This window comes from Melanaphis sacchari, unplaced genomic scaffold, assembly GCF_002803265.2.
Source record: "Melanaphis sacchari strain LSU unplaced genomic scaffold, SCAv2.0 Contig72_pilon_pilon, whole genome shotgun sequence".
Classification (NCBI taxonomy): Eukaryota; Metazoa; Arthropoda; class Insecta; order Hemiptera; family Aphididae; genus Melanaphis; species Melanaphis sacchari.
Genome location: NW_020271519.1, coordinates 1,126,402 through 1,138,924, shown reverse-complemented (window position 1 = coordinate 1,138,924; position 12,523 = coordinate 1,126,402). Strand labels below are relative to the sequence as shown.

At 35.5% G+C, this 12,523-nt stretch overlaps 1 protein-coding gene and 1 pseudogene across 2 annotated transcripts in view; one reads left to right on the top strand and one right to left on the bottom strand.

The window, feature by feature from the left end:
* The window catches only part of LOC112600849 (E3 ubiquitin-protein ligase highwire), a 286,261-nt gene that overhangs the window by 257,946 nt on the left and 15,792 nt on the right, over positions 1-12,523 (bottom strand). The window contains exons 29-35 of one of the 2 annotated variants that reach the window (XM_025348172.1): positions 12,337-12,474; positions 12,080-12,258; positions 11,768-12,017; positions 11,428-11,678; positions 11,124-11,341; positions 10,833-11,054; positions 10,628-10,772 (exon numbers count right to left, since the gene is read on the bottom strand). In XM_025348172.1, the coding sequence (XP_025203957.1) occupies positions 10,628-10,772; positions 10,833-11,054; positions 11,124-11,341; positions 11,428-11,678; positions 11,768-12,017; positions 12,080-12,258; positions 12,337-12,474 (1,403 nt within the window). The remainder of the gene's footprint in view (positions 1-10,627; positions 10,773-10,832; positions 11,055-11,123; positions 11,342-11,427; positions 11,679-11,767; positions 12,018-12,079; positions 12,259-12,336; positions 12,475-12,523) is intronic. The other variant, XM_025348173.1, reaches the window with a different exon arrangement.
* Positions 1,961-8,751, top strand: LOC112600851 (annotated as a pseudogene).

The window sequence follows — 12,523 nt, the reverse complement described above, 5'->3', positions numbered from 1 at the left end:
TGGCATACTTCGGCCTGCGGGGACGATTAAAAATAAAAATATAATTTTATTGCCGTGTGTACTTAAAAAAATCTGAATATGGAAAAAATGTACGTGATTCGTTCGTGGAATTAACTACAAATAATGTTAATTAATTCATCAATAATTATTGAAATACCGACCTCTTCTGTGTATTATTTAGACGTTTAGTGATATTTTCTCGAAACTTATAATAACCTGTACTTACACATATAACAATATTACGCGATCTATAGCATAACAATACACGCTCAATTAAAAAAAAAAATCGATAAACGCGGTTATGCAACGTACTATTATTTAAATAAAATAAGCAAATTCTCAACACGCGAGTAAAAACAAAGCCGAGAAACGGATAAAGCACATAATATATTCGTGCTGCACTTAGAAAAATACATTTTTACCCTCATCCTCTAACATGTAAACGCTTTTTCCTCGAAACATACAATAGGGTATAAATGTTAACGTTTATATACACTAAATACACACACACACACTTACTTGTTTAAACGATACGATATCATATTTAAGTACTACGCGACGTTTTTCATTAATCATTCGTGCGGGCGCATTGTATAGGGTAAAAATTAATGGAGCTTCACCGACATCTCCACGGTGTTTGGACAAATATATATATATTATATTGGATTTTGTAGAAATCAATTTCGTTCGATGAAAAGGCAGTCACCGTTACCATCGTCGCCGACAGGGCAAAATCGAAAAACTTTCGGTGTACATATTATAGAAGTTTTGCACTCCTTGTAATAATATTTCCATTCATTGCCCGCCGCTAATTATAACAGTCAAACAGTTCACCAAACACATCACACTCACAGATTATATAGTATCATTATTATTGTTGTTATTATTGTCGTTATTATTATATATTGGAGGGGAGAAGAAACGAAACTTGGTGTTCGGGTTAAAAGTAATTAATCATAAAAAAACTTTTTCCGACTAAGTCGTCGCTTATTCCAAACTAATTTCTCTGAATTAATTTAATATTTTTTTTCTACTTTCTTTTATAAACAAAATTAAACGAGTAATAAAAAAAAAAATGTAATTAAAACAGATAGTCCAATCAAAGATGATAATAACGCACAAAAGTTAAATTTAAAACACTAATTTTTTTTTCTAATTCACAAAATTAAAATATGATAAACTCGTGAAAAGTTTCCGACACGCTTAAGTTTAAGCTGACAAAAGTATTATAGTAATAGGTTGGAGGTACGGACTTATTCGGTATAAACATTATAATATTTAACAGCTGTTGAATCATTCATATTTTATCGGATAAGGTTTAATTCCACTGAAAATCGTATAAATAAATTTAAATGTTTCAAAATACATCTAGAGACTTAGTAACAATACCAAAAATAAAATCCTTGTTTCAAAATAATAAATTGTGTTCAGAAATCGAATTTACACTAAAAAAAAAAATAATAATAATAATAAAACACTATTTACTTCGATAAACCGATGTATTGCATGGTGGACAGTAAAAAAACGCACCCTACCTTTTTACATAACCGTTACTATAGACGTAGTAGTTTTGTGAACTTGGAAAGATGCAGGTGACAAGGTGATTAATTATCTTTTAGGGGCGGATATATACGTAAAGCATTAACCCAACTAAGGGGTGATGGTAATAACTAATAAGTTAATAATTTCGGTTTAAGCTTAGTGTTCTAAGAAAGTTACACTACACATATCCATGCAGCCGCAGCTACTGTAAATATTAGTACATATCATATTTATAAGTAGAAAGAGAAAAAAAACATCGCAAAATTTGGTTTTTTTTTTGTAGAATAGTTTATGTGTTTAAATGAGATTTACCTAGGTGGAAATCATTTAAAATCCACGACTACGGTGTTTCAAGTTTTCTACATTTAGTTTAAATTAATGCGCGTTTATGATTTTCTTTTACCTCCTAGTAGTAAAAAAATAATAAAAATACATTTTAATAAAATAATCGGTTAAAAAATTAAAACTCACTTACGCACAGCAGCTTTTTGAGAATTTTCCACTTACTTGCGCCTTGCAATTACAATATTTTTAAACAAACAACAAAATACGGACGGATGAACACGTGTTTGCGAAAATAAAAGTACCCAAAATATAGGTCAGTGCATACGTTTATCTGTATAGTGATGTTTGTTTTTCGATAAGATTTATTATAAATTCATAAAACCTAATAGTTAAATATTGTAGCGTATTCCTCTACGCCTATGCATAAACTAACATTTCGGCCCCCCGATATGAGATAAAGATATTAATAATAACTTAACAGGGTCGAACCAAAATGAACAGTTGAAATAAAGGTATATATTATGCACATACGATTATGGTTTGGATTTGTTTCTATAATACTATTATGTAGAAAACGCAGATTGTTTTCGTCAAAAGTCTAAACAATATTTTATTCTATCGTTCTAAACACACATAGGATTACTAAACATTTGATTATGCATGAACTGTCAACACGATTATCGGACATATAATATGATAATTTATTAATTATTACAACAACCAAATCCGTTGGTCGTGTCAACGCAACATGTATATTTATTGATTTGATTGTTAACCCGAAAACATCACTATTCTATAATAATATAAAATATACAAGTTTTAAAATGAAAAACGGAATGAAAAAAAAACAAAAAATATCAAATGTTTTAAACTAAAAAAAATTTTGGCGAAGAAGGGGAAAATATCAACTCGCTATCTCTCTCTCTCTCTCTCTTTCTTTCTCTCTGCAACAAATGACGGTAAACATTGCATGATTTTTAAGTAAATAAAAAATTATTGTTTTTCCATATTCTAAGCAAACACCTCACGACACCTTTATACTCCCTCCCACGATTTCTTGATAATCACATTGAGTACTTCAACAATATACGCATTACGCCGCTGATGTCATTGAGTTGTAACTAAACTACATGAGCGATAAACAAAAGACACATTTACAATCACGAATTTCATGGCCCCTAGACCTTAACAACTACCTGTTATTTGAATAATATTATCACATTATATATCAACGCATATTTTTACAGAACAGCGGCCGTAATTGAGTTCTTGACTTATGTCGTCAAGGTTTATATTTACAACCAATAATTCGATTCGCATTTATCATTTACTACTGATTCATTATTATTGTTGTGTTAATAATATTTAGCAACGACATCGAATTAAACAAAGGTACACGCGACATGACTATAATACGCAGTTGATGTTTACAATAAATAATAATATTATAATAACTGAAAATTAAAAATTTTAAGTGCCTATATAATATTATAAATTTATACCTCCTAACACGTTTTTGCAAGCATTATAAATTATTCGTTCTACTACACATTGTCACGTTGTGTTTGAATAGTGGGGTTGATTATACAGGCGTGCGTCTAAAAAAACTTATCTAGAGGTAGGTAGGTAATAATAATGTATCCATGTCTACAGCGTGTCTGGGGATAGACAAATTACTAATTATAAGTTATAATAAATGTGCTTCGTTCTAAATATTTTCCGCCAGGAAGGTAAAAAGAACTTTCTACGGCGTCTCGGAAATTATTAATGTATGATTAACGTTACACCGGGTTGTTTACGGATATTCGGGTTGTGTATATAACCTATGCCAGCGTTTTAATAAGTATATAGTAATATTATGATACTATATATAGACATTTTACGATAAAAAAAAAAAATCACGCGCACACAAAATATAGTACTGCACAAGACCCAGACAAATTCGATAAATAAATCTCGGAATATGAATGTTTTATTTATATTTGATATAGTTAATACCGCAATTATTTAGAGGGGTTTTTATTAGGGATAGGCAGAAAACGTGACTTAATCCATTTTTTTTTTTACTACGACTTTTTTACGACTTAAACCCTAGGAGCATTTAATCGTCCAGGAATCGCCACGGAAAAGCGCCTCCTGTGGCCCATAAAGTGTCGAAGAATGTTTTAACGATCACTCCTAACCCTCGTTACCGTCGCATTGTATTAGAAATCGGCACGTTTATTATGGGAGTTTGGGTAAACGTCGAAAACCAGAATTATGATTTTTTTTTGTTACCCTCATTGTACAAGAATACAATTTATTTGGGTCAAGGGTTCGTTGTCAAAGAACATTTGAGTATGTTTGCTCCACCGGAAAGATGTTCGTGGAAACACATGACTAAAATGGTGCAAAAGAGAATTGTTAATTAGAAACACTATATATTTTTTTCACGTGTACTTGAATGTATATTTTATTTTATTCTATACTAAAACGCTCAAGAACAGAGTCAATAAGTTATTCAAAAAAATTTGTTTGATATCTAAGTGCTCGTTTAGAATAATCGATTCTGAGAGGGGATAATGGTTTATTTAAGAGCCAGTGTAAATATTATGATAATACACCTATATTATACACAGAAACTATATACAAGAAACCAGTGACTTGTGCGACTAATATTCACGTAAATGCCGCAAATGCTGCGAGAAAGTAAGAAATAAGTGACTATCTATATAAAGAACAAAAACTGTGTACCAAAGTGGTACTTAAAAGTTCATATGTGTATAATATTTTACAAGACTATTTTGACACATCTACAGCACTTTGAGAGGAAAAGGGAACGTCCATCACTGGCTAGGGAGCTCGTTTTTCAAATGTGCAAACACTTTGTCATTACGGCTAAGATGTAATTCAGCTACCTCTGTAATTCTGAGGGCGTATTTATTTCCTGTCTCGCTAATGTTTAATTCTTATTATTACACCCGAATTCCCGCCATCTGCACCATTAACTCTCTCAAATAAATATACTTAAATTTCGTGTTTTAAATTTTTGTTTTTTTATTCCTCCCTAGTCATGTAATCGAAATACAAATTAGAATAATATTATTGTTTCCTCCATAAACAACTGTAAAAAAAACCCAAACTATAAGGATTTATTTAAATTTTATTTATAATACTATATAAAATGACACATTGTAATAATAGTTATAAAACAATACGTGTTTGCACGATTGGGTTCAAGTGAATTTTTTCTTTCGTTATCTTTAACTATACTTATCGACGCTATATACGTAACACCTATGTGTACAACGTACTATGTAGAAATTCAAACATAATGAATAAGTGGGAAAAAATCAAATAATATCTTTGATGTGTATATAACGTGTTGGCTATATATTGTTTTCAGTACAGTGAATAGTCTACAACGGACGCGTTTACGACGGCGTCGCGGCAGGCCTAAAATGGACAAGTGGCGATGACCAACGAGGACAATCGGTCAACGACGGCGGACGATGACGATGAAACATCAGTGGACTGCACTGGTCACGGCCGTGCTGATAATCAGTGGACACATGGTCAGTGCTCAAAGTCTATGCGACACACCTCAGTGCGAATGCGATGACACCCTGTCACAAGTCCGGTGCTCGTGCCGCAAAGTGCCTCACGAATCGCAGGTAAAAGTCCATGTCAATTTGGAGATAAAAAAATAAATACCCTTAGACGAAGGAAAATAATGAATATAAGTAAATACCAAACACGATGGTGTAACCAACATGACGGAAAACTTAGCCAAAAAAAAACTTTTAGACCCACTCGGAACAGGTGTGGTTTATTTATAAGGTGTGTTTTTTCCTCTCCTTATGATATTTTCAAAATTTCCATTTAAATATATTTAACTCGAGCTCTCCCATATATTACAGTACCATTATTTTAGAGTTGGGCGTGACTAAACGCATAGTTGATGATAATTTCAACGTAACGCTACACAAATTACTTTTTCGCGTGTTTTGTAAGCCGGTAATCTTTTATATAAATAAAAAAAGTGTCACCTCACAATTTTTTACCCTCGACCAGCTGTTTTGAAAAAAAGATTTCTTTTACCTAGATTTTGTTACATTAATAATAATATTATGAATGAGAGGGGGAGGATAAATGTTATTTATATAAAAAGTAAAAGAAACACGCGGTGGTGGTTCTCATTGCTTCTTTTAATGACAGGTTTTTGATTCAACAATTTATTTATTTATTTTTTTTTTTTTTTTTTGTAAAGAAATGAATCGAGACACGATTATCCGATGGCGATTAATTAATGAGAAGACCCGAAAAAAAACTAAGTGTACGAAAAGGGGGACGGAATCCCAGAGTAGGGGAAGATCGATGGGGACAAAAGCCCGGGACGTGAACAAAATAAGATCGCATTCGGGTCACTTTTAAAATCCTCAATGATGTAAAGCCCAACATCTATTTTCAGCCGGGTACACATATGTCATCGTTAGCGAACGCTGTCGAAGTATTTTCCGGACCGGGAGGAAAAAAAATAAAATATACCAAAGCTTGCCAAATAACGTTGTGACAACAGCGAAGGTGTGGAGAGGTCCCCACGCTGTTAAATAAACTGACATTAATTATTCGAGGTCGTGGGATGCGAGGGTAGTGGCTGTTGACCGAGTGACAAGTGTAGAGAGGAATCCACAATTCCTGAGGTGAGATAACTATAACCACGCGTTTGTTTATAATACTTTATATACCACCTCGTTTGTAGTATACACGAAAGAAATGTAAGTATACGAGTACGCATACGGTTGAGATACCACTAACCGGGAATTTGGACGCCACCGAGGCGCGACAATGTTTCGCGAATACACACATCACGCACCCACGCCGACCCCTAGAAAATAAAACTCGAGGAATTATCCTTTGGCCATACCCTTCGCCCCGCAGCGGTCAAGGCGACCGAGAAGGCACTTAGCCGACGTGTTTTCGTTGTACGAAAGTTTCGCAGCAAATACCTCCTCCCACAAAAGCCACCACCTAATCCGAAACATCAAGAACTCTGCACACACAAACACACAAACGCAAACCTCCGAAATCGACAAAGGGATCGTTCGGGGTCCGGGACGGCTATTTAATCCTTTCAGTCGCGCGCGCGTACCATTGTTTTTCTTGAACGCCTCCACTGCCGTCGGCGACGTCGTCGCGCCAGCCGCACCCACCACAATACGCGACCGGGTAAACTATAATTTATTACCGATTCCCGTGTAGAACCCAATAACAACTCCGGGTCTCATGCAAGCTCGCACCCAAACATTGTTACAACATACGCACTGGGGGTGTAAGGGGTGGGGTGAGGTGAGGGGGGGGGGGGTTGACCCCGCTGCACGCTCCAAATTATCGTGCGGGGTAAATAAAGTGCTAACAGATTTCGAACTCGCCTGGTCGTAATATTATTGCCCGCGACAAACGTGTCGAGTGCCCAATAATTATTATCGGTTCGATGTTTCAGGATATCGTGTTAAAAGCTCAAGGACCAGGACACGTACCGCGGGTTGCCACGAACGTGATAGTCACCCAATGCGATCGGATCAAAGTGATGGCCATGGCGTTCGACGGGGCTAGGTCGCTGTGGACCGTAGAAATCGATTCGGTGCGCCAGCTGGAAATGGCCGACGAGGCGTTCGGCTGGTCGGAGAACGGCGGCGGCGGCCCGGGACAGCCGCCACAGCCGCAGCACCACCATCACCAGGGCCTTACCGTGACCATCACCAACGTGACGTCCGTGCCGGAGGTGCCCAGCTACGCGTTCCGCGGCCGGCTGCGGTCGGTCACGTTCAACCGGGTGCGAATCGACGGCATCCGGCCGTTCGCGTTCAGCAGCCTGACCGGTACGACGGCCGCATCGAGTTCCAGGACACGGTTTTCGGTCAGGTCGACACAGGCGTTCAAAGTTCGCCGTCAACGGTTCGTGATGAAGGATGCCGTTCGAGGCGCGCGTACGGATGCTCACCGAGATACCAATTCGAGCTCCGGTTGGACGACGTCACGTTTCCGGTGGTCCAAGCTCGTTCCGCTGCACGGGCCCTAAGTTTCCGGTGCAGAACAGCGGGCTGGGTGTCTGCAACGGCGTTCGAGTGCGAATGCCGTGGGCCCGCGTTCGTCGAGAACGCGTTCGGCTCGCGAGCGCGCGCGTTCGCCGAGGTCGCGGTGGACGCGCAGGTGGCCAGGCGATTACCGAGGTTCGTGTTCGAGAACAACGGTGGCCAGTTCGAGAACGACGCGCTCGTGTTCGACACGAACGGGTTCCGGCTCGCGCATGGACTGGCTGATCGAGGGACTGCGGCGCCCGCCGGTGCGCGCACGCGCAGCCGTGCCTCCACGGTTCGTCGGCACACGGACCGGCCCAGCTGGCTGTCGACGAACGCGGTGCAGACGGCGCCGAGCGACGACGGCGTCGACTTCGGCCGCTGGTCAAGGCGCAACAATACGACGAGGCGCATTGCTCGGCGGCCGACGGGCGCGGCGGCGGCGCCGGCAGTCTGATGGGCCGGTACCGCCTGACGTTCGTGGCCGTGGTGGCCGTGGCCGCGCTAACGGCCACGCTCGTCGGTTGGACGTGGTACAAGAAGCGCAAGCGGAGCCAGTGGACCAACGTGCCGGCGTCGTCGCCGCTCAAGAACCGTTCGATAGTGAAGAACGGCAGCGGCGGCGACAAGCGCGGCCACGTGATGGTCATGCCCGAGGGAAAGACTTACAGAGAAACCGAGTTGCACGTGATCGTGGAGCGGACAGGTTCGGCGGACGGCCAGTACAGGTCCACGACCAATTACCAACATCGGAGAGCAACGCAACCGTTGACCAGTGATTTGTAACGGATTTTTATTTTTTTATTCCCGATTCCTATTAACGGTTTTTGATTTCGTTTCGTTTTGATTGTTTTTTTTTTATTATTTTGTAACCTATTCCGACTTTTCTGTATCATATAATAATTATAATAATAATAATAATAAATATATTACTGTGTACAAATGAACAAATTTATCCTAACACGTCAGTTTCTATGTAATCGGTATTTTGTAAATTTTATTATTTGTAATCGTATACTATGTTTTGTAGACAAACGACTGACCGCAATAATGTTACACATAATATATAATATTATACTACAACTATATTATTACTATCGCCATCAGCCTCCAGTAAACAAATAAACCAATTGTATTTTATTGAGTTAAAAAATTTGCTTCTCAACAACAAATATCTAATATTTTCCTTTTATAATGATATTAAATGAACATACGTAAACAGATTTTATATTAGTAATTAATTTGTCCTAATGTATCCTGTTGCAGGTTTTTGATTTGCCATGTGAAAATAATAAAACGTAAGGACGCTTTGACTGTACTAATAAATTAATTGTATACATCAGATAACTATCAAATAAACGAATACACTACATTATCCAAAACTATCAAAGTCCTATACAGAATTCTCTTTAAGTTTTATTATTTTCTTAATCTATACAAGATATGTCTTTAAAATACTAATAACCGACTTTCCGTGGTATAATAAATATTAACAAATGATATTGTACACGTCAAAAATATTTGTGTTTATTTTGTGTAAATAACTTAAAATTTACGTTTGTAGCAAATTGGGAGAAAACATCTAAAAGACACTATTACATATTTTTAAACTTACGATAATAATCGTTTTAAAATAAAAATTACAATCCCAACAATACTATCACCGAAAATAGTAAGAAAATATTATTTATCAAAACTCTCTACATAATATATAAAAGTCTATACGATCAATAATCATACATATTAAACGTATTCAGTATATTTAACAGCTAAACTACAATATTCGATAATAATTAATATTACTCATTATCATACTTATTTAGAAATTATCAGACTGTGCCTAAAAAGGTATAGTTCTTAGCTCTTTTATTGATGTAAAATAATAAAAAAAATCTAAATATATCAAAAATAATATACAAAAAATCAAAATTCAGAATATTTTTTGTCTTGAAATCAAAATATGAATATTCATAAATTGTTTGTATTAAAATAGTTTGAGAAATTATAAAAATACAAATAAAAAGAGAACAAATTAAAAAAGTGAAAAAAATTATAAAATATATATTTTAATCGATTTTATCGTATACTAGTAGGAAATGTAGATTTATGTTTTAAAGAATTTTCCAGTCACAGAACAGATAAATGTTAATAATTGTTATCGAAAAAAATAATGGAATTATTAATAGATAAAATAAGTTTTTTGTTAATATTATTTTTATCTATGATTTAATTACAGCTTATCCGCCAATATCATTTGCGCTTTAATTTTACATATTTTACTTAAATTATATTGGATTTAAAAAATAATATCTCTGAATAGTAATGCATACTTTATTCAATTTAAGTATTTCAAAGTACGATTTATTATAGTGCTATTAACACTACCCAGTTGAATAATCGCCTTAAAAAATTACTTAATGAAAATACTCTAAATAATTTTGTTTTAGTTAATTACACGTTCAAATATTACTCAAAGTCGTATTAAATCAATTTTATTTAAATTTCTAAGTACCTAGTACTTCAAAGTTACTTTATTTTCCATTCCAACATTCAAAGTTTTAACAAAACGCTGTATTCACAACAAAAACACTGGTCTCCGGGTATTCTCGTTACCTTATTCTCTATTCAATTGTCCCCATTAAGTATTTATAATGATAAATTACATTTCATTCGCCAGAGAAAAAACGCATCATAGTCTACGCGCATGCAATGAGTACTAATGTAATATTCTTATCACTTACCTCAATGGCAAAACACCGTCCATGACCTGCTGAATATTTAGAAATGGCGCCAACGCAAATCCTTTTTTCAATAACCCCGAATGTTTAGCATATACCTCATCAGCAGCTGCCACTGAACCTTGTTCTAAGCTATGCGTAGAATCGTCTACAAATACAATTCGGTTAAAATTTTTATGAGCTTGAACTTTCAAGGATGAATAATTACCGTTGGGTAAAATTATATCACATTTTAAAAGTGTTGAGACACACATCCCTCCGAGGAATGAAAGTTCGGTTTCCAAATGAACAAGGCCATAGCCAAGAGCTTGATATTTACTTAGCTCTTCTACTTCGTATCCAATTACTAGACAGCGAAAACCATACCGAGAAATTTTATCATTCTTAAGATAATCTGACGCAGTTTCCAGTGAAAACATAACTTCATTACCTATATATAAATATATTGATGAAACAAAATGTTTTTATGACAAATTTTAAATTTAAAAATAATATATACCAGGTAACATAACAGCAGCAAATGGCCACTCCATTGGGTCATTGCTAAATTTTTTCAAAACCGGTATATAAGGAGTAGTAGCTACGTGTTTGTTATCATCATTGCTATAATCTCGATAATTTGGGATGTAAAGTTGCAATGAATCTTCAGTCTGTGCAGTACAACTTCGAGGGTCAAACTCAAGACATAACCACTTGACTTCTTTTGGGAATTTCACTCTAATATAATTAAAAAAAAACCCACCAAAATCATTTAAAATAAACTTAACGAAAAATAATAACAACAATGATACTAAATAAATTACTTGTAATTTGATACAGTCGCAGCTGTATATGGATGATCGCTTTCAACCCACGCATAATGATGGGACGTTGTTGTGCATTTGGAATCTCTATTTTCAGTTTTGGAGGATTTGAACTTTCCAAACTGTTTTGACCCATCCAATTTATCACTTAAATCTTTATGTGTTACATCTAATTTGTTAGCGTAGTACAAATTAATGGACGTCACTGCCGGTAGCAACTTGTTTATGAGCTCCAACACATGAATAGCACTCTGAAAATATATAATGCATACAAATAACGTTAAATAATATAATTCTACAGCTTTTAATATTATATAAAATAAATAATAATTTAAAATACCTTTGCATCTTTAGAAAAAGATGTCAACGGGCCAATATGCGCCAATACTAATGGAAGCAATACATTCACAATAGCCGATTCTCCTAAATATTTATACACAAGTGGATCTTTTCTTAATTTTTCAGTACTCATATTTATTAACTCCAATGATTTTTCCACGACTGTTTTTAATAATGATAATGTACTCTCCCGAGCTTTGATTTTATTACATACTTTACGTTCAAAATCGCAATTTTTATCATGACTGTTACTAGCAAAGAGTAATTTAAAATTAGAAAGCACTTTAAAATTGTTAAATTATATTCATGTTACCTATAATATAGTATATACGGTATTTGACCACGAGATTGAGTGGTTCCATTCAAGCTTAATGAGCATGTATTAAATGAAAAAAGTGTATTATCGTGTCCTTTTACACAACTTAACCCCATATCACCGTTATTTGTTCGGCCACCATAGTTTCTTAGGCGGATTGCATATTTAACTCTTTCCTATTAATTGTAAATAAATTAACGTGTGAATTTGTATATTAAATTTCATTATTACAAAAATTAAACTTTCCCCTTTACCTTAATTCGTATTGGGTGATCAAATTTTAGATCCGCAACGTAATTCATAGCACTATCATCTGGTCCAAAAGATCCTCTAGTTACTACTAAGCTTTTCCATCGATTACCATGAGGTTCATCAAATTCCAAGTGTTTTTTCTGCAAAAATTATAATACTTAGAGAAGTATCTTTTTTAATTACTAAATA